The sequence below is a fragment of the Leptonychotes weddellii genome, chromosome 4, assembly GCF_054177405.1.
Source record: "Leptonychotes weddellii isolate Sample4059 chromosome 4, ASM5417740v2, whole genome shotgun sequence".
NCBI classification, from domain to species: Eukaryota; Metazoa; Chordata; class Mammalia; order Carnivora; family Phocidae; genus Leptonychotes; species Leptonychotes weddellii.
In genome coordinates, this window is record NC_138372.1 from 27,867,669 (window position 1) to 27,889,732 (window position 22,064).

Sequence of the window (22,064 nt, forward strand, 5' to 3'; positions counted from 1 at the left end):
TTTTACTCCAGACCTTCTCAGCTTTTCTGTGTGAGGCTCTTTAGTTGGACACGAGGTGGTAGATAGCTGTAGTGATTCTGGGCACCTCTGTTCTGCCGTAGCCGTGAGACAGCTCACCGAAGCACCGCATGGACTTTCACACGCCTTTTTGCTTATTCACATCTGTGCGAAAGGTCAGTAGGAGACTGGCTGTGGAGTTCATTTAAGGATTGACAGAGTAGTGCTGTTTAGACACAGAGGGGAGGAGTGTTGCCTTTGTTGTGCAGGTGTGGCCACATGGTGGTGGTTCATGACCATCTCCTGCCTGGACCTGAGTTTTCAGGACCTGATTTCACTCTAAACACCTCTCAACCCCCACTGAACGTTTTGGGCCTACATTTGGATTGGATTTTCTATTCTCTACACCTAAGCGCCTTACCTGCCTGTTACATAAAGCTACCCTGTGTGGATTTTAGAATCATCCTCATCTCCAGAGACACTTTGTGAATCAGGTGTCTCTCATTGTTAGATTCCTTAAGGAAACTTAAGGAATTCTCCAAACAGAAAGACAATAGAATTCTTATCAGCAAAGAGCCTCACTCCCCCTCTCCCTCTACTCACCCCAGCAGGTTTCCAGCCTCTACTCATTCCCTGCATTTGAGCAGCGTTCTTTGACAGGCAAAAAGTCTGGGACAACTGTAATCTGTTTTTTAGCATTAGCATTAGGCTTTTTAAGCATTTTTTTAGCATTAGTATTTTTAGCATTAGCATTTAGGCTTTTCCTTGAGGATAAATTTGGCCATTGAGTCAGTATGGAATTCCCCTCTTACAGTTTAGAAATCTACAAATTCAGAAATCCATTTAAAGTTACCAGGCTCACTGTCGCTTACCCTGTACCTTTTATAAATGTAGATGCGAATAAATAAAATACTCTTCTCTTTGAAACTTTCTCCTCTGACCTGTTTACCGCTCTTCAACATAGTTTGCGTCAAGGAAATTGAGCTGCTTGTGTTTCTTTTAAGTCTTAGAGGAAAGCTTTTCTTGATGAGGTTTGCTGCAGGTGTCAAAGAATACCACGTGACAGTCCTTGGTTCTTTTTGGAGGAGGGGGAGGATGGACTTAATATGTCCTTTCTACCCTTCAGGCATCATGGAAGCCTTGTGAAGGGAAAGAGCACTAAGCTTGGAGTCAGGAGACGGTGATGGGACACTTCCCAGCTCAGTGATCTTACACAGGTTACTTAACTTCTCCAGGCAAGGCTTTTCTCATCTGCCAGTTGAGAGTGTTAAAGTCCCTTTGGGCCAGATTCTGATTCCAGGTACTTAAGTGCAATTTATTCCCTTCGCTAAAGCCACTCAGAAGCGGGGGGAAGCTGTTTGTTTTTCTATAACTTCACATTAAAACTTTTTTTTTTTAAAGTAAGCTCTACACCCAACATGGGGCTTGAACTCAAGACCTCTAGATCAAGAGTCACATGCTCTACTGACTGAGCCAGCCAGGCGCCCATAACTGCAAATTAATCTTTAAAGAACTGGGAGAGCAGAGCTTTCCTTGGCTTATTAATGCACAGGAATTGGGGAGGATTAGCCTGGGTGGACTTGATCCCTCAAAATTTAGTCATTTGTTAATTTTTAAAAATAGCTTTTTTGAGATTTAATTCACATATCCTACAATTTACCCATTTAAATAATACATAGTTCAGTGACTTATAGTATATTCAGAGTTATGCAACCATCACCATAATCCATTCTATAACATTGTCATCATCCCCAAAAGAAACCCTGTACCTTCAGTCATCTCCTCAACCCCCCCATACCTTCCTCCAGCCCCAGACAACCACAAAAATAGATTTGCCTATTCTAGATATCTTTTATAAATGGAATCATACAATATGTGGTCCTTTTCTTTGTAACTGGCTTCTTTTACTTAGCATAATGTTTTTAGAATTCATCCACATTATAGCATGTATCAGTATTTAATTGCCAAATAATATTCCATTGTATGGATGTCCCACATTTTGTTTATCCATTTATCAATTGATAGACATTTGGGTTATTTTCAGTTTTTGGCAATTATGAATAATAAATGCTATGAACATTCATTCATGTACATGTTTTTTTCCTGGACATATATTTTCAGTTCTCTTGGGTATATACCAGGGAGTGGAATCAATGTGTCATATGGTAACTTGTGTTCAGTCTTTTGAGGAACTGTCAGACTGTTTTCCAAAGCAGCCGCACCATTTTACAGTCCTGCCGGCAGTGTACGAGGGTTCCAGTTTCTCTACATCCTCTTTAACAGTTATAATCTTTTTGATTATAGTTCTCCTGTTGGGTGGGGCGTGGTATCTTCCTGTGGTTTTGATTTACATTTTCTGCGTGGCTAATGATATTGAGCATCTTTTCCTGAATTTGTTAGCCATTTGTATATATTCTTTAGAGACATTCACTAATGTTGACAGTGATTTTCACAGGGAGTGCAAATGGCAAAGACTCAGGTCGTTGAAGTTATTCACTCATATTTTGTTGACAGAATAGCATGGGTATTTGTTGGAGAGAAACATACATATTGATGATTCTTGACCAGTCTTGGCTTTCCCAGGCTGCCTCTAAAACATCTGATGCTTGGTCCACTGGACTTTTTCTTGTCTTTCCTTTCCTTACCCTTTTCCAGTTTTATTGAGACAGAAATGACATATATCACTGTATGAGTGTAATGTGTACAGTGTATTGGTTTGAGTTACATATATTATGAAATGATTAGCAGTAAGTTTAGTTAGCATCCATTGTGTCATATGAATACAATGAAAAGAGCAAAAAAAGAAAAGTGTTTTTTTCCTTGTGATGACAACTCTTAGGATTTCATATATATCATACAGCACTTAGCTATTAGACTCTCTCTCTCTTTCTCTTTTTTTTTTTTGCTATTGGACTTTTTCTTAAGAGATTTGTGGAAAATTTTAGAGACCACTTAGTGTTTGAGGAAGAGGTAAAGGCTTTGGAGTGGGGCAGACCTGGATTTTATTGGACTGGCCATTTACTGTGTGATCTCGGGATGTGAATTGAGCCCCGCAAATCCCATCTCTGTATCTGAACATTTTCTGACATAGAAGCACTAGTAAGTGTTAGCTAGTACTTTATCCTGCTGGGTCCATTATGCTTCCGAAATAAACTATTGTTCTCTGTTACTGAAAATTCAGGGGAAAAATGCTCCCCTCTCTTCCCCCATTACCTCTGTCCATATCTCTCTTTTACAGTTTTTCATAGTTATTTAGTCAGTATAATCAAGGGAAAGACTGAGAGACATAATAAATTAGTCTCAGCTAAGTTTCTTGTAAGGTGGTTGAATTTTGCTGTTTGCAGGTACAAAACATAACTGGAATTTTTAGAAGGAGATGTTGAGTCCTCGATGTGAAATTAACTTTATATTTCAAAGTATCACTTTTTCTTTTCAGTACTCTGTGGTATTTAGTGTCCTTTTGCCAATACGGTCTTACTTGGTCCTCATTTCTATTATAATTTATTTAAATAATTATTCAGTGCCCATTCCTGATTTGAATGCCCTATGCTCAGGTCTTACCTATCAAAAATAAATCCCTCATTGTTGTCACTTCTCTTTATAACTTAATATGAAGTATTTAATATATTCTGTCTATTTTTTTTAACCTACAATTCATTTATTATCTTCTATTCCACCACTCTCTAGAAGTGAGTCTCACAAAAAACACCATTATTTGTAAGACTAACAGAAACCCTGTCTTGGTCTTCATGCTTGTCCTGGAGCATTTGATACTGGTGATCATCCATCCCGTCCCTCCTTGATTACCCTTTCTTATGTGTTTTTTTTTTCCCTACCTCTTTCTCTGCCTTTTTCCACCCCCTATCCTTTGTTGATTGCTTTTCCATCTCCTGCCTTCTAATTTTGACTATTCCCACAGGCTCAGTCCTCAGCACTGTGCTCTTCTTTCTTGCCCCTAACCCAGAAAGGCCAACATTTCCCACGTCTTTAGCTAGCACCTCTATGCATATGACTTCTAAACTTAAGTTCTCAGCTGACCCAAATTGAATTCTGGTATTTTCAGCTGCTCCCAGAACATTACCATTTGTAGCTCCTTTGCTACTCTTTTAAATTCAACATATTAAAAATTGAACTTTTCAGGGCACTGGTTGGCTCAGTCAGTGGAGTGTACAGCTGTTGATTTTGGGGTTGTGAGTTCGAGCCCCATGTTGGGTGTGGAGATTACTTAAAAATAAAATCTTAAAAAAATTAAATAAAAAAAAAACACCAAAATTGTACTTTTCAAATCCGCTCTCTTCCCAACCCTCATGACCTGCTTATTTCTGTTAGTGGTACATTGTGGTTGTGCAAGCTTGAAACTTTGGACCCACTTGATGGAGAGGTCTTGAAATCTTGGAGCCAGCTTACATGGGCTCACAAGAGCTGAATACTAATTTTGTGAGCTGGTTGCTATGCACAGCCATTATGAAAATTAAATTATATAAACTTACAATTAAATAAATGATATTTAAAATAAAAATAATAAATACTCAAAACACATCACCTCATAATTATTTTGCTACATGTTAATATAGTCTATGCTCTTGAGATTAATTATGTCTGTTGTATCTCTGATGGAAAAGTCTATAATGGTGTGTTGTTGTACATTTCATCCCAACATTGCATTTAGTGATATATTAGTGGCTGGAAATTGGTCATGGTGGGAGTATTTAAACTACGGAAATCAACAAATGCTACAAGTCTGAGCTAGATGTGTTATTTTGTCTAGACTTAAAGTGGTGGAGAAAATGTTAATATTGCTGATTAAAATAAAAAGTGTGTTATATCTATATTCATATTGTGAATAGCAGAAAAACTGAAGAAATATTCCTTCAATGTTTGAAAGCTATTACCCAATTCATCATGAACCGTTTTCTCCAACTGGGTAATCTACCCATCACCTTCTTAATCCTTCACTCACACAGGTACAAACACTCATACCTTGCCTGTTTCTACCTCTGTACCTTTTCTTCTGTGGTTTTACCATCTTCTGTCTTTCTGTCAAAACATTTTCTAATCCTTCCAGGGGTACCTGAGTAGCTCAGTTGGTTAAGCATCCAACTCTTGGTTTCGGCTCAGGTCTTGATCTCAGGGTCGTGAGATTGAGCCCTGCATCAGGCTCTGCACTCAGCACGGAGTCTGCTTGAGAGTCTCTCCCTCTCCCTCTGCCCCTCCCCCCAGGCACGCTCATGCTCTCTCTCCCTCTCTCAAATAAATAAATAAATAAATAAATAAATAAAATCTTAACCCCTCCCCCATCTTTCCAGTTCTTTCTCTTCCAGGAAGCCTCACCAGCTATTTCCCCCCTTATCCCCCCCCCCTTTTTTTTTTTTTTTAGTGTAATCTCTGCACTCAAGGTTTGGCTCGAACTCACGACCCCAAGATCAAGAGTCACATGCTGTACCCGCTGAGCCAGTCAGGCGCCCCATAGCCATGATCTTTTCTGACTCCCATTCTGTTTGGAATGCTAGAATATTATAATTGGAAATGACTACAGTACAGTTTTCCACTCAAATATGGAAATCCTAGTATCCTGGTCTCTGCTTGAAAAATTCAGTGACTAGAAACCCACTTCTTCTGAAAGTAGCCCTTTTTATTATTGTTTAGAGAACTATCTATGTTGAAAATGAATCTTCTTCCTTATACTTGCCACTAGTCTTCTGATTCTGTGTTGTGTCACTCAGTGAAGTTGTCACTGGACTTGGAATAAACCAGAAAACCTACTGCCACTTCCTGCAGTTATGTGACCTGAACTTCTCAAAGCCTCAGTTTCCTTAGTTCCTTCTGAGGATACATAAATAAACTTCACAGGGCAGTTGTTTGGATTAAATAAATAAAATGAGACTATGGCTGATTATAAAGCATAGTAGTTAATGGCAAAGACTAAATTCAGAAAGCCCAAACTGAGGCCAGTTTTTCCACTTGTGACCTTGGGCAAGTTGCTTAACCTCTCTGTGCCTTGTTTCCTCATCTGTAAAATAGGAGTACCATCTACCTTATCAATGTGAGAGAGAGATGAGGTAATGTGTACAACATTCAGCATGGTGTTTGACATTAACCACATATTTTTCCAAAGTGAGATGTTTTCCCATAGTTTCAGTTATAAAATTGGAAATTTTTTTTTTCACAAGGAAAATCGCCCTCAAAGATTTTTTATTTATTTTGAGAGAGAGTAAGCACGAGTGGGAAGGGCAGAGGCAGAGGGTGAGGCAGAGAAGCTCAAGCAGACTCCATGCTGAGCGTGGAGCCCAACACAGGGCTCGATCTCACGACCCTGAGATCACGACCTGGGCTGAAATCAAGAGTTGGACACTTAACTGACTGTGCCGTCCGGGAGCCCCTAAGTAGATTAATCTTTTTTTTAAAAAAGAAATATTTGGTAAGAGAGGAGTTAACATATAGGTACATCCTATGAAACACTGGGTATCTAGCATTTTTGTTTCCTTTGCCCTCTGGAAGGCTTTTCTTTTCTTTTTTTAAGTTTTTATTTATTTAAGTAATCTCTACACCCAGTGTGGGGCTCAAACTCACAACCCTGAGATCAGGAGTTGCATGCTCTTCTGGCTGAGCCAGCCAGGCGCCCCTGGAAGGCTTTTCTGATCCTGACTGGACTCATCTGTCTGTCACTGGCCGTTGTATCACATTTTGGTCCAAAATAATTCCTGAGAGGTTTCAGGATGATTGACTCTCCACCTCCTTGTCCAGACTTTCTAGAACATTGTTTACAGTATGTAATAGATCTGGCTTCAGTTTTTAAAACGTGCATACATTTCTCTTAAGTGTTACTATTTCATATGTATTGTAATCCAAACTGAAAATTCCTGAATTCTATTATTGTTTCCTGTTTCAAATTCTTTTTTTTTTTTTTTAAAGATTTTATTTACTTATTTGACAATGAGAGACACAGCGAGAGAGGGAACATAAGCAGGAAGAGTGGGAGAGGGAGAAGCAGTTTTCCCGCGGAGCAGGGAGCCCAATGCGGGGCTCAATCCCAGGACCCTGGGATCATGACCTGAGCCGAAGGCAGACGCTTAACAACTGAGCCACCTAGGCGCCCCTCCTGTTTCAAATTCTTTAATCTGTGTTTACCTAGAACCAGAAATTCTTGTGTAGCTAATAAAAGAATTCAAGATCAAATAAAAATCAGTCTGTTTCATTCTCACGCACAGGTCCGCAAGCACATCAATGATCTTTATGAAGATCTGCGGGATGGCCACAACCTGATCTCTCTGCTGGAGGTCCTCTCGGGCATCAAACTGGTGAGCTTCTCCCTTCTTCTCATGAGTGGCCTCCCAAATACAGCCCTGTTAGTGACCTACTGGTCCATCTTGTTGAGAGCCAGGCCTGGCCACCGCTGCCTGCTGTCGGTCATGTGGGAGGAAGAAGTAGAAGGCATTCTTGGTGGACTTTGTTTCTAACTCAGACTGAGTTTTAAAATGATGTAATTTCACCTTAATGGGAATTGATGTATCATATTCTCATTTCTTGATGGAATCAGGTATCAGTTTTATTCCTTTCATATCTGCATTTTTTCTCCTTACTTGTTCTTTATCTATTTGTAGGTAGAATATTTCAGGAATAGTAGATTCACATTTAAAGGTTTTTAGTAAGGTGTATTTTTTTTCTAGAGTTTTATTTCTAGTCTATACAGACTCTCCTGTTTTCCCATCTACTGGAAATTGTTTTATTTTCTGTACTCAGCTAAGGATATGGAGTTTACATTTATTTATTTTTTTAAAGATTTTATTTATTTGACAGAGAGAGACAGGGAGAGAGGGAACACAAGCAGGGGGAGTGGGAGAGGGAGAAGCAGGCTTCCCGCGGAGCAGGGAGCCCGATGCGGGGCCTCGATCCCAGGACCCTGGGATCATGACCTGAGCCGAAGGCAGACGCTTAACGACTGAGCCACCCAGGCGCCCTGGAGTTTACGTTTAAAAGCTCAGAGTTATTTTTAGAGTTATTTAGAGTTAGTTTTTAGAATTCACCTCATTTTCTTCCTTCTTTGATTCACTGAGTCTCACAGGTTTGGAGAAGTACTGAAGTTGATACTTCAGCACAGCTCTGGATGCAGTACCTTTGAGCTCCTTGGATGGTTAAATATGCCTGCCTCCTCCCAAATGTGTTAACCATTGCTTGTGGGAAACAGCTACATATCTGAAGGCAAATCCTGCCTGGGCTTCTTGGCTTGTCAGATGATAGTTCTTCTACTTGCTTTATTTGAGGGATCAAAACAGCCCCACCTGGGGGCTCTTTGTTTCATGTATTTGAGCCTAGTGGAAGCAGGGGGTCCTGTGCAGTTTGTGTTCTGCCTCTAGCATCATAGACAACGTATTTTTCATTGAAAAGTCTGGGGCTGAATCCTGGAAACATCTCTGGGGAGAGAAAGAACCGAAGCCCAGCCCACTCACTGCCCTTGGTGAATTCTTAGTCATTGTTTGCTGGGTTTCAAGAAGGGAATTTGGCACATTAAATTTCACTCCTTAAGTAATATTCAGTTTCTTCAAGGATTGGGGCCTGACTTCCCATGGCCCCTTTGTTTTGGTTTCACATCTCTTTTGTCTTACGATAGAATTACTTGTATAATTTTTAATGGACAAAAATTGACAGACACTTTTTATTAACATAGCCGCTACTGGTGAATTCCAGTTCTTATCTGGCCTTCATTTATAAATCTCTTAAGTAAAATGTCACTTTCACATTGCTGGACTGTATTCTTTAACACTCACAAAGTTACATTTGGGGCATTTTGGCTGGGATATCTGATGAACTCGTAGAGACTGTTATATTGAAAGTGATTCTGTGACATTGCTTACAAAACAGCCTGAAAACACTCCGATCTAATTTCTTTGCCTAACTTTGAAAACCTGCAGATTGTTTATGGAGATATTCATAGGGTATCATCTTTTCACTGAGAGCCATCTAAATATCTCTTCCATGTTTATTCTCACAATCTCTTTCTCCTTTAGTTGATTCACAAAAAGAGAGGGTGGGTGGCCATGGAGAATTGAAGATGTGTTTCTTTTTTTCTTTTTTTTTTTTTCCAAGATTTTATTTTATTTATTTGAGAGGGGGGTGGAGAGAGAGAGAGGGGAGAGAAGAGGGGCAGTGGAAGAGGGGGAGAGAGGGAGAAGCAGACTCCGCGCCGAGTGCAGAGCCAGACACGGGGCTTGATCCCAGGACCCTGAGATCATGACCTGAGATGAAATCAAGAGTCAGATGCTCAACTGACTGAGCCACGCAGGCACCCTGAAGATGTGTTTCAACCTAAGTGTTCAGTATAACCGTGTGATCTGGTTTTGCATGTTTTGGGAGGTGGGAGGGTATTTTCATATTTATTTTCCCTTTTTTTTAAAAATGTTGCATTCATTTGCTTTTCATTTTTGTGTTGTGAATTTCCTGTTACTCTGTCCTATCTTTGCCTTGGTTGGTGGCCAAAGGAGCCAGCAGGGCTGAAGACCCTCCGTCTCGTGAGCATGCCCTCCTGGCGCCATACAAACAGCGAGGAGCAGGAGGAGGAAGATGATGATGATGTAGTAGGTCCTCCTGGGGATGCCAGGATCCCAGCTGGCACTGCAGGGCCATCAGAGAGTCTGAGGTTCTCAAGGTCTCCAAGTAGTTCAGTTACCAACCACCTTCTTCCCTCTGCACCTGGGAATTTGGGTCCCAAAGAAAGTGGTTAAAACTAATTGTGCCTCTTGCCACTGTTAGATGATCCTGGAGTGGGGATTGTTTTGCTTATCTGAGAGTGGTTGGCACTAAAAGAATCATGGTGTTTGGAGGTGTCAAGTGCCTTTTTGACCTGGAGACCCATAGCCTTCTGGTGGCCTTGCTGTGTTGTCTGAGTCTGGATTGCAGAACTGTGCAAAGTTTAGTTGAAGGCATGACAGTTAATTGCTCTTGGCTCCACACTTCAGACTAACTCTCACTCTCTCTCCACCTCTAGCCTCCAGGTTCTCACCACACACCATGTCATTTGTTTTCAAAACAGCCTGTTGTTTGCAATCCACTCACTGCATGGAGATACTCTGCCTTGGTCAATAATATCTCTAGTTGCTGTAGAGGACAGTGATTTTAACTTGCATGCTCTTAGGGTATTTATTTTTGGTGGGGAGTACCAGGGAGTAAAGATAAGAATGTGTAAGAAGGGCATTTCCTGCTTGCAGGCCGTAAATTATAAATTATAGCCCGTAATCTTTCTTCAGAAACAGGGATTAGGCAGTATCCCTATTTCCAGTCTTCTTAAAGTCATTTTTCCACCTCCTCGATCTCCCTGCCCATTGCCTTAGACTCTTCAGTTTCACAGGCTCTGTCGTCCTCAAAGCCATGTTCACAGGTAGTTTAGTCGAAATGACTGAAAAAGAGGTTCTTGCTAGAAAGATTTTTCCTAAACCTTTGACGTAAGAAGATACCTATTGCCCAGAGAGGCCTCAACATCTCTGCAGATTATCCCCGTGTGGGAGTGTTGTTTAGAAGTGTTGGGGGCTCCCAAAGAGATATTTCTACCCTTATCTTTACATGTGTTCAGTTACTTTTTGTTCAGCCTGGGGCAGTGTTTCCTCTTTGCAAGCACCTGCCACAGAGCTACCTTATTATTCATCAGCCTTTAATTAGTACCACTTTGACATTTACAAATGAATTGGGTGTGTGTGTGTGTGTGTAATCTAGTGAGAGTGTTGTCTCAGGCCTAATTTTAGCAAAATAAAAGCAATGTTGGAAAATGAGCAGGAGAAAAGGTGCCAGAGGTAGATAGCCATCCCTGCATGTTCTCACTGGGCAAATGGATTTCAAGCACTTTTGGATGGATAATAGCTGAGCTGTGGACTGGGCACCAGAGGTACCAGAGGATGGAGATGAGCTTCTCTCCTGTGGCTCGTCTGACATCTGGGACTAAGCGACTAGCAGGAAATACCTTTCTTTGGAGTATCATGTTGAACAGCCCTACCTCACCAAGGTTTTCATTGCTCTTGGTATTTCATACTAAGGTAAAAGTGGCTTTCCTAAGTGGACACCCCTCTGCCTGGAAAATAGGTTTCTTCCTGATTTTTGTCTCATTGTTTAACTTTTTCACTTGTTTATTAAGCATATATAACTCTTCATGCCATAGTTTAAAATTGGCTACCTCTAGCTTCTTTTGCCAGGTTTTTAATAAAGTTGGCTCTATTACTGTGCAGCATGCAGTTAGGACTTGCCGCCTTCCTTTAAAATAGCATTTAACTGTGATTTGAGGAGCCATAGAGCCAGGGTTTGTTCCCATTACCTGCACATTCAGAGTCAGGTTCTGCCTTCTGTGGCTACAGAAGGACCTGTGGAGAAGCCGTGGCACTGGCTCAGCATTAGGAGTCAAAGCATACTGTGTGTTCACGGGAGGCACAGTGGTAAGCAGTGTTTTGGAGGCCTCGGAGAGTATGCCGAAACACACACAGGTCCCGCCATTAAGGGGTGCTTTGGGTAATGCTCCCATGGCTGGGTTCCACCACAAGGAATTTTTTGTGATCTTCTAGTCCCTGAAATGAAAAAGGACTGGGGTCTGCATGGGTAAATTGGTGTAGCTAAAATTAACATCTCTTTTTGTTTGTTTGCAGCCCCGGGAGAAGGGCAGGATGCGTTTTCACAGGCTGCAGAACGTGCAGATTGCCCTGGACTTCCTAAAGCAGCGGCAGGTAAGATGAGTCCATGCTTTCCCTATCCTGCCCCGGGATGCTGGCATTGAGTACCCACCTAACGGATGTTCTCAGCGCTCCTAGTGGGCCCTTGGTAATTGCTGTATCTGATTGGCCTGGTCTGAGTCTTGCTTGCTAGTGAGCCAGTTGCGTTATGGTTGGACAAATCATTTGGTCATCCTTACATAGAGCCTGTGGCCTTCCTGAGTGGGACAGTGTTAAGAGAGAAGAGCAAGATGCCAAAGACCGAACCTTACGGACTCACCTTAGGTGGAGGTCAAAAGAAAGGTGGAAAATTAAATCAGCAAAGAAGGTAGGAAGAAAGGTACATCATCCAGGAAGAGGGAAAATCAGAAGGCTACATGATCCAGGAAAGTAGAGAAGGGTCTGGTCAGAATTGGCCGCTGTGTTGGCACCACATCAGGTCTGAGGGAAAGGTCCAAGCCACCAAGCATCAGTGACTTAGGAGAACGGTCTGAATAGAGCAGAAAAGCACTTGGAGTTTAGTGGGCCTGGATATAGGAGGGGAAAAAAGAAGTTTTCAACATTTTTTGGACATAGGAGGAGAAGCCAGTGAAGAGAGGGAGGTGGAAATGAGAGTGAGGAGGAGTACCGAGTGATAAAATTTTAGCCGTAGGAGATGCCATAGAGAGGTACCAGCCCAGTTTTTGCATCTCCTAGATAAGAAACTGAGATCGGGACAGGTGAAGTGACCTGCCCCAAAGCACACAGGCTGGAGCTGAGCTGGGACTTTCATCCAGGTCTCCTGCCATTGGAGTTCAGTAATGCTGCCACAACCCATGCTGTTTCTGCCCTTTCTCCCCACTTCCTGATGGATGGAACCAAGTCCAGGAATTGGGGATGAAATCCTGAGCATAGCTGGTGTGTTTATCTTTGGGAAAATAAAAAGGAAAATGCCCCTTTCTCTGAGATAACAGGGAGAAGGAAGGAGGGAGGGATGACGATGCAGGGGTGGTGTGTGGCAGAAAGGAAGACGGACACGGGGTTCCGAGAGTTCGTCTGCTTAGAGCCAGCCATGTGGAAGAGATGGGTCTAGCCACGAGCAATAGCTCGGGCCAAGCCGACGTTGAATGGTATGCATATTTTTAGAATTAGTTAATTTTTTTCACTTTTATCAGTAATTCTCATTAACTTGGGAAATTCTCCTTCTCTGTGTTCCCAGAGCAATTTAGTCCCAATATAACATCTACTACTTTGTTATTTCTCTGTTTGCTGCCATGTTATGTAGGCCCTGTGAGGACCAGGAACAGGATCTTACTTAACATTTTTATCTTCATCACTTGTCATAGTGAATGGTCCATAATTGATACTTGATAAATATTTATTGAAATAAATTGACAAATGAAAAAGTGGTGGGAGAATTAGAGGCAGTGTTTAGAGTAGTGGAGAAAACAAGATTGGAAATATCTGTGTGTAGAGCTGGAGGGAACCTGGGGGTTCTTAATAGCCAAGGTTGATTGAGAAGAATTGATTAGCTACACGTCTAAATAAGGACCAAGGGTAGATTTGGTTACTATGATCAAATGAAAATATGTGCAGATAAGAACAGTAGACTCAGAGAAGGGCAGGGCGAACTCTAGAACAGCTCTTGGTAATGGGGAGGTCCAAGTTGTGTAGGTATCCGAAGTAGAGTAAAAGCAGAAGTCCTCAAAATGGAGAAGGCACGCGAATTGTGCAGATAGGGTGATATTTGGGTTATTGAGATGAGTACTAAGATCACCAGTTTAGGAGTTAGGTGTTAAAGTCATCAAGAGTTAGGACAGATTGGAAGGTAGTTTGCCAAGGTGGACTTTGGAATGGAGGAGGCAAGCTGATGGAAGTGGGACTGAGGAATATGGACTTGACCGATACTGCAGCCTACCAACCGTGGGTCAGTGATGAGGATTAGGAAACTATTCTCAATCTAGAAGGGCAGCTTCTCCTGGAGATAGAGGTGTCTTTGTTCAGGCTGCTATAACAAAAATACTGTTGACAAAAATAATATTGATTGTTGGCTTCTAAGCAGCAGAAATGTATTTCTCATAGTTCTGGAGACTGGGAAGTCCAAGAGCAAGGCACTACTGGCAGATTCGGTATCTGGCGAGGTCCTGTTTTCTGGCTCGTAGTCTGCAGTCTTCTGGCTGTGTCCTCCCCTGGTGGAAGGGCAAGGGAGCTCTCTGGGGTCTCTTTTACAAGGGTACCATTTGCATTCGTGAGGGCATCTCCCTCATGACTTAATCACCTCCCCACCTCCAAATACCGTCACATTGGGTGTTAGGATTTTAACGTATGAATTTTGGAGGGACACAAGCATTTAGTCTGTAGTACCAGGTCACTGTTAGTCAAGGGAAGAAGTGAAGCTTGTTCGAGGTCACCAGAGCTCTTTAGAGAGACACAGATTTCAGTTCAATTGAAGAGATGCAGGGAGGACAGCTCAAGGACAGTTTGTCACAATTGAACAGGAACTCCGTGAGAGTGTGACAAAAGAGGCTTGCTGAGCTGGTTTTCCTGGTATCCTCTCAGTTTCAGCGCTGAAAATCCCACAATCCAGGAAATCTCTCAGTTTCCAGCACGTGGGTCGGTCGGCCACCCAGTGGGGGATAGGGCCTATGTGTCTACGCACATTGTGTTGTTGGAGTGAGATTTTATGAGTAAAAGCAGATGCTAGTGGAGGCTTGGGCAGGTGTGGATATCTTCAACAGAGGAGGGAAAATGGAGGTGGGAGCAGGCCAAAGACGGGTAAGGGAGAAGAGCTTGCCACCCTTTCCCCCCCGGGGAAAAAACAAAGAAAAAAAGTCAGGGCTGCAATGATTTAATAAAAAAGCAACTCAGGATACCATGTGCTTACAAGGTTGCCTTGCTGATGGGAATGCAAATTGGTGCAATCATACTGGACAATAGTTTGGCAGTTTCTTATAAAGCTAAACATATACCATATGACCTAGCAGTCCCACGCCTGCAAATTTACCCAGTAGAAATGAAAGCATATGCTCATGAATCTAGGAGCTTTATTCATTATTGTCCCAAACTAAAAACAACCGGAACGTTCTTCAGTGGATGAATGGGTAAACACAGCCTAGTCTGTTGATACAGTGGAATACTACTCAGCAATAAAAAGGAGCAAACTACTGATATATGTAACAGTGAGGATGGAGATCTCAAGGGTGTTATGCTGAGGGGGAAAAAAAAAAGCCAATATCAGAACCTTACATACTATATGATTCTATTCATACAACATTCTAGAACAAGTAAAACTGGGAGCGCATCAGTGGGGGGCAGGAATTAGGGTGGGGGCAGGTGTGACTACAGAGGGGCAGCATGCAGTCACCTTTTTGGGATAATGGAACTGTCCTATTACCCTGATTGTAGTGGTAGTTACCCACATCTATACAGATGTTGAAACTCATAGAACTGTCTGCACGTGCACACACACACACAGAGTCAGTTTAAATGTATATAATGATGAATATCTATAAAAATGAAATCACAGTAAAAATTCCCAGAGCTCTGAGATCAGCCTCTTTCTTTTCCAGGTGAAACTAGTGAATATTCGCAATGACGACATCACGGATGGCAACCCCAAGCTGACCCTGGGCCTGATCTGGACCATTATTTTGCACTTCCAGGTAGGGCCTATGAAGTTTGGGGTCACTGTTGCTTGGCTTGGACATTGCCTAGAAAGAGCTGGAAGCAGTACGGCCTTCCATGGGCCGAGCACCTAGCCTTCCTTCTCTGTGCGTGGCTGTGAACACGGGTGAGAGTGGGAGTGGCCTGGAGACAGAGCTGTTGTAGCCTAAACCCAGGACTTCCTGCTCACTTGCATGCTGAAATGGGATTTTTCACTTGTCTGCCTGTTGGCAGTCAGGTTGTTAGAAGTCTGCTCCGATGACTCAAAACCGGCTCTTTAGGGACTCAGAGCATGGAGGGTTTGATACTGTAGAAGGATGGAGTGAAGGCTTATAATCCTGCTTTGATGTAGACTTTTCCTCGTCTCTAATGATCTTAAAACAAGCCTGGTTAATTATAGCACTGCCTTTGTCGGTTTGGGCTTCTATAATGAAATATAGGCACACCTTAGAGATACTGCCAGTTTGCTTCCAGACCACCACAGTAAAGCAAGTCAGATGAATTTTCTGGTTTCCCGGTGTATATAAAAGTTATGTTTATACTATACTATAGTCTGTAAGTGTGCAATAGCATTATATCTTAAAAAAAAAAAAAGAGAGAGAAAAACAGTGTACAGACCTTAATTTAAAAAATACTTCATTGCTAAAAAATGCTATCATCTGAATTTTTGGTGAGTCATAATCATTGATCACACATCACCATAACAGATATAATGAAAAATCTTGAACTATTAGGAGAATTACCAAAATGGGACCCAGACACGAGGTGAGCAAATGCTGTTGGAAAAAATGGCATGGAGACACTTGCTTGACACACGGTTGCCACAGACTTTCAATTTGTAAAAAATGCAGTATCTTCAGATTGCAGTAAAGTGAAGCACAATGAATGGAGGTGTACCTGTGCCGTGGATTAGGTGGCTTAACCAACAAATACTTTTTTCTTATGGTTCTGGAGGCTGGAAGTCTGAGATCAGGGTGCAGCATGGGCAGGTTCTTGGTGGGGGCTCCTATTCCTGGTTAGCTCCTCACATGACCTTCCCTTGGTGAACGCGTTCAGAGAAAGAGATCTCCTGTCTCTGCATCCTTTTAAAAGGGCATTCATCCCATTATGGGGACTCTGCTCTCATAACCTCACCTGAACCTAATCACCTCCCAAAGGCCCCCGCCTCCAGATACATCACATTGTGGTTTAGGGCTTCAACACGAATTTTGAGGAGACACAGTCCATAGCAAGCACCTTAGCAGCTGGGTTTGTATCTATGCTTGTGAGCACCAGTGTTGCTTCCATCATACTCAAGAGCAGTGGCATGTGGTAGTGTTCACATGGTCACACCGCCTTCTCGTTGCTGCCCCCTTCCCAAGAGGGCAAATCCTTTCCATGTCTGGATTGCTATGGGGAAAGAACAGCCTTATTTGTATAAAAAGACCGTCTTGAATCATTTTAGCCCAGCCAAACAAAGCTGTTTCTCAGACAGCTCTCCCATACACAACTGCTGTTTATGAAGCTGATAGGTTAGAGGGAGCACTTCTTGAGCAGGTAAGAAAAGAAGGCTAATATAAATAACTCAAGGCTCTGACTCCAGGGGCTGAAGTGGCTGTAATGTCCTAGTTGGGGCCCTAGTGCCACCTGCTGGTTACCAGCAGAACAGCAGGTGTCCCAGAATTCCCAATTACCCGAGAAAATTCTGAGTTTGGGGCTTATTTCTTGGGGCTCTGGTTTGGAGGCAGTGCTGGCAATCTGGAAAGTGTGGAAGTAACATGTGTTTTTCTGCAACCACAGGGTGTCTTCAGGCATGCTTTGGATATAGGGATAACTAGGAACATGTGAATTTGGCAAGGGTGCCTTAGCAGGGTGGGAACAAGAACTTTGTTGAGCTTTCATGGAGGACTAGAGTTACTTCCTGGGAAAGCCTTATGAACACAGGAGTTTTTTGTTTTTTGGTTGTTGTGGTTTTTTTTGGTTGTTTGTCTATTTGTTTTTAGAGAAACTGTTTTGGTCATTTGTATTTTTGCCATAAACCTGTCCTCACTCTGAGTGCCCAGTGTTGGTCTCCTCCGTGTGAGGTGAGAGGACTCTATCCACTGTGTCTCTGTGTACCCTGACTGCAACTCAATCTCTTTTTAAAAGGGAGACTCATGGGCCAAGGAATAAAAACTGAATTAGTTAATCAACACTTTGCTGGATCAGACGAGATGTGGGTAATGGAACTGTTCCTTTCCTGAGCACCTCCACCAGGAAAATGCTTACTCTCTCTTTCTTTAAAAATTTCTTACAAAAACTTTCATTTATAAAAGTAGAGAAAATAGTATGAAGAACTACCATGTACCCATCACTTAGCTCAACAATTCTTAACTCATGGCCAGTATTATTTCATATCTGTATCCTAATCCACTCCTCAAACCCCAGTAGGTTATCTTGAAAGAAATCCCAAACTTCATGTAATTTCATCTGTACATATATGTGTATCTCTGAAAGATAAGGATTCTTAATTTAAGAATTATAACACTGTAAAACAATAATTTATTAAAATCATCAAATATTTGATTGGTGTTCAGATTTCCCCAATTACCTCATTAAAGAAACAAAAACATTTGGTTTCTTTGAATCAGAATCCCAGCAAAGTCTACATATTGCATTAAAATTTCCCTTCCCTCCCTCCTCCGCCCTCACCTTGCAATTCATTGAGGAAATCAGGTCTTTTGTCCTTTAAGGTTTATAAAGATGCTGATGGCATCGTCTGGGATGTCTTTATTTATTTTTTTTTAAAAAGATTTTATTTATTTATTTGAGAGAGAGAGAGTGAGAGAAAGAGTGAGCACGAGAGGGGGGAGCGGGAGAGGGGGGAATGGGAGCGGGAGAAGCAGACTCCCCGCTGAGCAGGGAGCCCGATGCGGGACTCGATCCCGGGACTCCAGGATCATGACCTGAGCCGAAGGCAGTCGCCTAACCAACTGAGCCACCCAGGCGCCCTGGGATGTCTTTTAAAACAATATCCTCTGTCCCTCTATTGTATTGCTTATAATCTGGTGGTTTAGATCTAGGCCTGAGGCTCAGTACCATTCCGGTTCCTTTTTGGGGGATGTGGAGGACAAGGATAGTAGTGTTGAGTTGTATACGCCTATTTCTGCATATTGGGAGGCACATGTGGGTTCAGCTGTTATCAGCCTGATCCATCCATTCCCTATTAGCTGTTCACCGAATAGTAGTTAGCTGTTCACCTAACTACTGATCATCGTTGCTAGTTCATTAGAAGTTGCAGAATGGTGCTACTCTAAGTTCTTTCATTCCATCTTCATTATTTAGCTGGAGTACTTCTGTAAAGAAGAACTTCATCTCATCAATTACCCTGAGAGGTATCTCCTATAGGAAAGGGGAGATCCAAAGATCAATGCTCCCATCTTCCCCTCTGTTTACCAGTTTTCAGCATAATTAATTAGTTCCCTAATATTCTCCAAAAATGACAAATGAAAGCTACTTTCTTCTTTCTTTTTCCTTAGTATCACTTATGACTTATGGGTTTTTGGTTTTTTTTTAAAGATTTTATTTATTTATTTATTTGACAGAGAGAGACACAGCGAGAGAGGGAACACAAGCAGGGGGAGTGGGAGAGGGAGAAGCAGGCCTCCTGCCGAGCAGGGAGCCCGATGCGGGGCTCAATCCCAGGACCCTGGGATCATGGCCTGAGCTGAAGGCAGACACTTAATGACTGTGCCACCCAGGTGCCCTATGACTTATGGTTTTTGTTTTTGGTTTTATTGCTGTTTTTATTCTGTTTGCTTTTCAATGTTTATTTTAATTTTTTATTGTTATGTTAATCACCACACATTACATCATTAGTTTTTTTGTTTGGTTTTTTTTTTTAAGTTTATTTATTTATTTATTTGAGAGAGAGAATGAGACAGAGAGCATGAGAGAGGGGAGGGTCAGAGGGAGAAGCAGACTCCCCACTGAGCAGGGAGCCCGATGTGGGACTCGATCCTGGGACTCCAGGATCATGACCTGAGCTGAAGGCAGCCGCTTAACCGACTGAGCCACCCAGGCGCCCCTACATCATTAGTTTTTGATGTAGTGTTCCATGATTCATAGTTTGTGCATAACACCCAGTGCTCCATGCAGAACGTGCCCTCTTTAATACCCATCACCAGGCTTACCCATCCTCCCACCCGCCTCCCCTCTGACTTACGGGTTTTTAACAGACTTAAATGTGTTGCAATAAAATACAACTATCATTCTTCCTAATATTCAAATAACTTCATCTTTGACCAAAGGGAGCTTCCTAAAGTTGACTCTGAGTCCTTTGGCATGACTCCCATAGTCCTTTTTGATAATCTCTTTTATTTCTTGTGATGAGATGTTCCAGACTCTTTTTGTGTATTTCCTGTCCAAGACTTGAGATCAGCAATTTCTCCAAGGAACTCTCATTCTGACCACAATCTGAATGCTACTGGGTTGGTCAGTTTTTCTGTGGACAGAGCTAGCCAATGTGTGTATTTTTCTCTTTTAAAAAATCATGAATTTATACTGATATATCTCATTCAAACTTAAATTACAGAGTTTTTTTAAGTTTCAATAATCTTTACACCTCATGTGGGGCTCGAACTTAAGATCCTGAGATCAAGAGTCACATGCTCTTCCATATGAGCCAGCTAGGTGCCCCAAAATTATAGAGTTTTATTTAACTTATTTGACTTTATATCTCTTTTCCTCATGCTGAAAATCTTGATTCTAACAACAGTAACATATTACTTACTCCCTTTTCCCTACACACACATATCCATAGACGTCTGTACAAGCACATGTATATATTACATGTAATGTATTTGAACCAAAACGATCTCCGTGTTATTAACAGCATGATTACTGAGAAGGTTGTGATTTCTTTGCAGTTTTCTTTGTCCTTTGGGTATATCTCCTAAGGATGTACAAATAATTATATTTTAAAGTCATTTGAAAAAAATTTCTGTTTTGTGAAGCCATTAATTCAAGACACAATTAGATTCATTTGTTTTTATTTGCCTCCGCATTTTTAGGGATTGCTTTCTTGCCTTTCAGTTTTATTTCACATTATATAGACCATCTATGTTGTTCCAAAGGGACATTTTAAAAGTGAACATGAGGTATATTCAGAGAGTCTAGTTTCCGTACCTGTCCTCTCCATCCTATTTCTTCCCTTTCCGTATTAGTTTCCTAACCATTTTAAAACACCTTTTTGGTTGCCATTGTTTTGTTTATTTATTTTAGGAAAATACATTCTTTTTTTAAAATGACTTTATTGAGGTATAATTTACATACCATAAAACTGACCCATATTCATTATACAATTCAATGATTTTTACGAGTTATACAACTATCACCATAATCCAATGTTAGAACATTTTCATCCTACCAGTAAGACCCTTCCTGCCCACTTACCACCATCCTCCATTCTCCTCCCCAGCCTCAGGCAACCACTAATCTATTTTCAGCCTCTATAGATTTGCCTGTTCTGGACATTTCACATAAATGGGATCATGGAATATGTGCCCTTTTGTGTCTGGCCTCTTTCACTTAGCATCAAATTTTTGAGGTTCATCTCTGTTGTAGCATGTATCAGTATTTTATTCCTTTTTATTGCTGAGTACTCTTCTGTGGTATAGATACATCATATATTTTGTTTATTCAGCAGTTGATGGACATTTGGGTTGTTTTCACTTTTTGGCTGTTATAAATAATGTTGATACGCATATTTGAGTACCAGTCTTTGTGTGGATATGTTTTTTTTCCCCCTTGGATATATACCTTGGAAGAGAATGGCTGGGTTGTATGGTAAGTTTATGTATAACTTTTTAGGAAACTGCCAAACCATCTTCCAGAGTGGTTAAACCATTTTACATTCCCATCAGCAATCTGTGATGACTCTTACTGCTCCATATACTCATCAAAATTTATTGTCTGTCTTTTTGATGATAGCCATCACAGTAGGTGTGAAATGGTGTCTTCTTGTGGTTTTAGTTTACAGGAATATGTATTCTTTAACTGAATTCCACAAACATTTACTGAGGACCAGCTATGAGCAAGGTCTTAATTAGAGTCTGTGGGAGATACAAAATAAACTAGACACAGACTCGGTCCAGGTTCAACTGAATAATTCAGGGAAATGAGAAGAGGTGCACCATAAAATGATGGAGATTTAAAGAATCAGGGAGGTGTGAGGCTGGGAGATGGAGCACAGTGTGTACTCAGTAATTAGCAGTTATTGGTAGCAACTTGTTATAATTATTAACGGACCTTATAATTTCCATAACTTTTGACTTAGGCCACTGTTCTCTGCCCTGTTACCAGTTTCACTAGAAGATAAAATACTTTTGGTTTCGTCTGTCTTCTGCACGCATATTGGCTACCTGCTTTTCTCTATTCGCTATTTCAGCATAGCTGAACAACTGTTTTGTCATCTTGTAGAGGGAAGCTCTGCTGCCAGAGTATCTTCTCAAACGCAACTGACTACGAATTCCTTTTCTTTGCTGTTCTTGATGGCATATATTAGCCAAGTGTTTAGTAGCGTGGGGAAGGGTTCCCTGCTTGCAGAGCTTTTGACTGGCTGATAAAGAGTTACATGGAGCCTCCACTATCCTTGTCTTTTTTTTTTTTTTTAAGATTTTATTTATTTAGGGGCGCCTGGGTGGCTCAGTTGGTTAAGCGACTGCCTTCGGCTCAGGTCATGATCCTGGAGTCCCAGGATCGAGTCCCGCATCGGGCTCCCTG

At 41.6% G+C, this 22,064-nt stretch overlaps 1 protein-coding gene across 11 annotated transcripts in view; it reads left to right on the top strand.

The window, feature by feature from the left end:
• Positions 1 to 22,064, top strand: part of MACF1 (microtubule actin crosslinking factor 1) — a 338,282-nt gene that overhangs the window by 133,973 nt on the left and 182,245 nt on the right. For 6 of the 11 annotated variants that reach the window (XM_081818157.1, XM_081818152.1, XM_081818149.1 and 3 more), the window contains 4 exons: positions 7,206 to 7,295; positions 9,474 to 9,569; positions 11,619 to 11,696; positions 15,230 to 15,322. In XM_081818157.1, coding sequence (XP_081674283.1) covers positions 7,206 to 7,295; positions 9,474 to 9,569; positions 11,619 to 11,696; positions 15,230 to 15,322 — 357 coding nt within the window. The remainder of the gene's footprint in view (positions 1 to 7,205; positions 7,296 to 9,473; positions 9,570 to 11,618; positions 11,697 to 15,229; positions 15,323 to 22,064) is intronic. The other 5 variants (XM_081818158.1, XM_081818155.1, XM_081818159.1 and 2 more) reach the window with 1 other exon arrangement.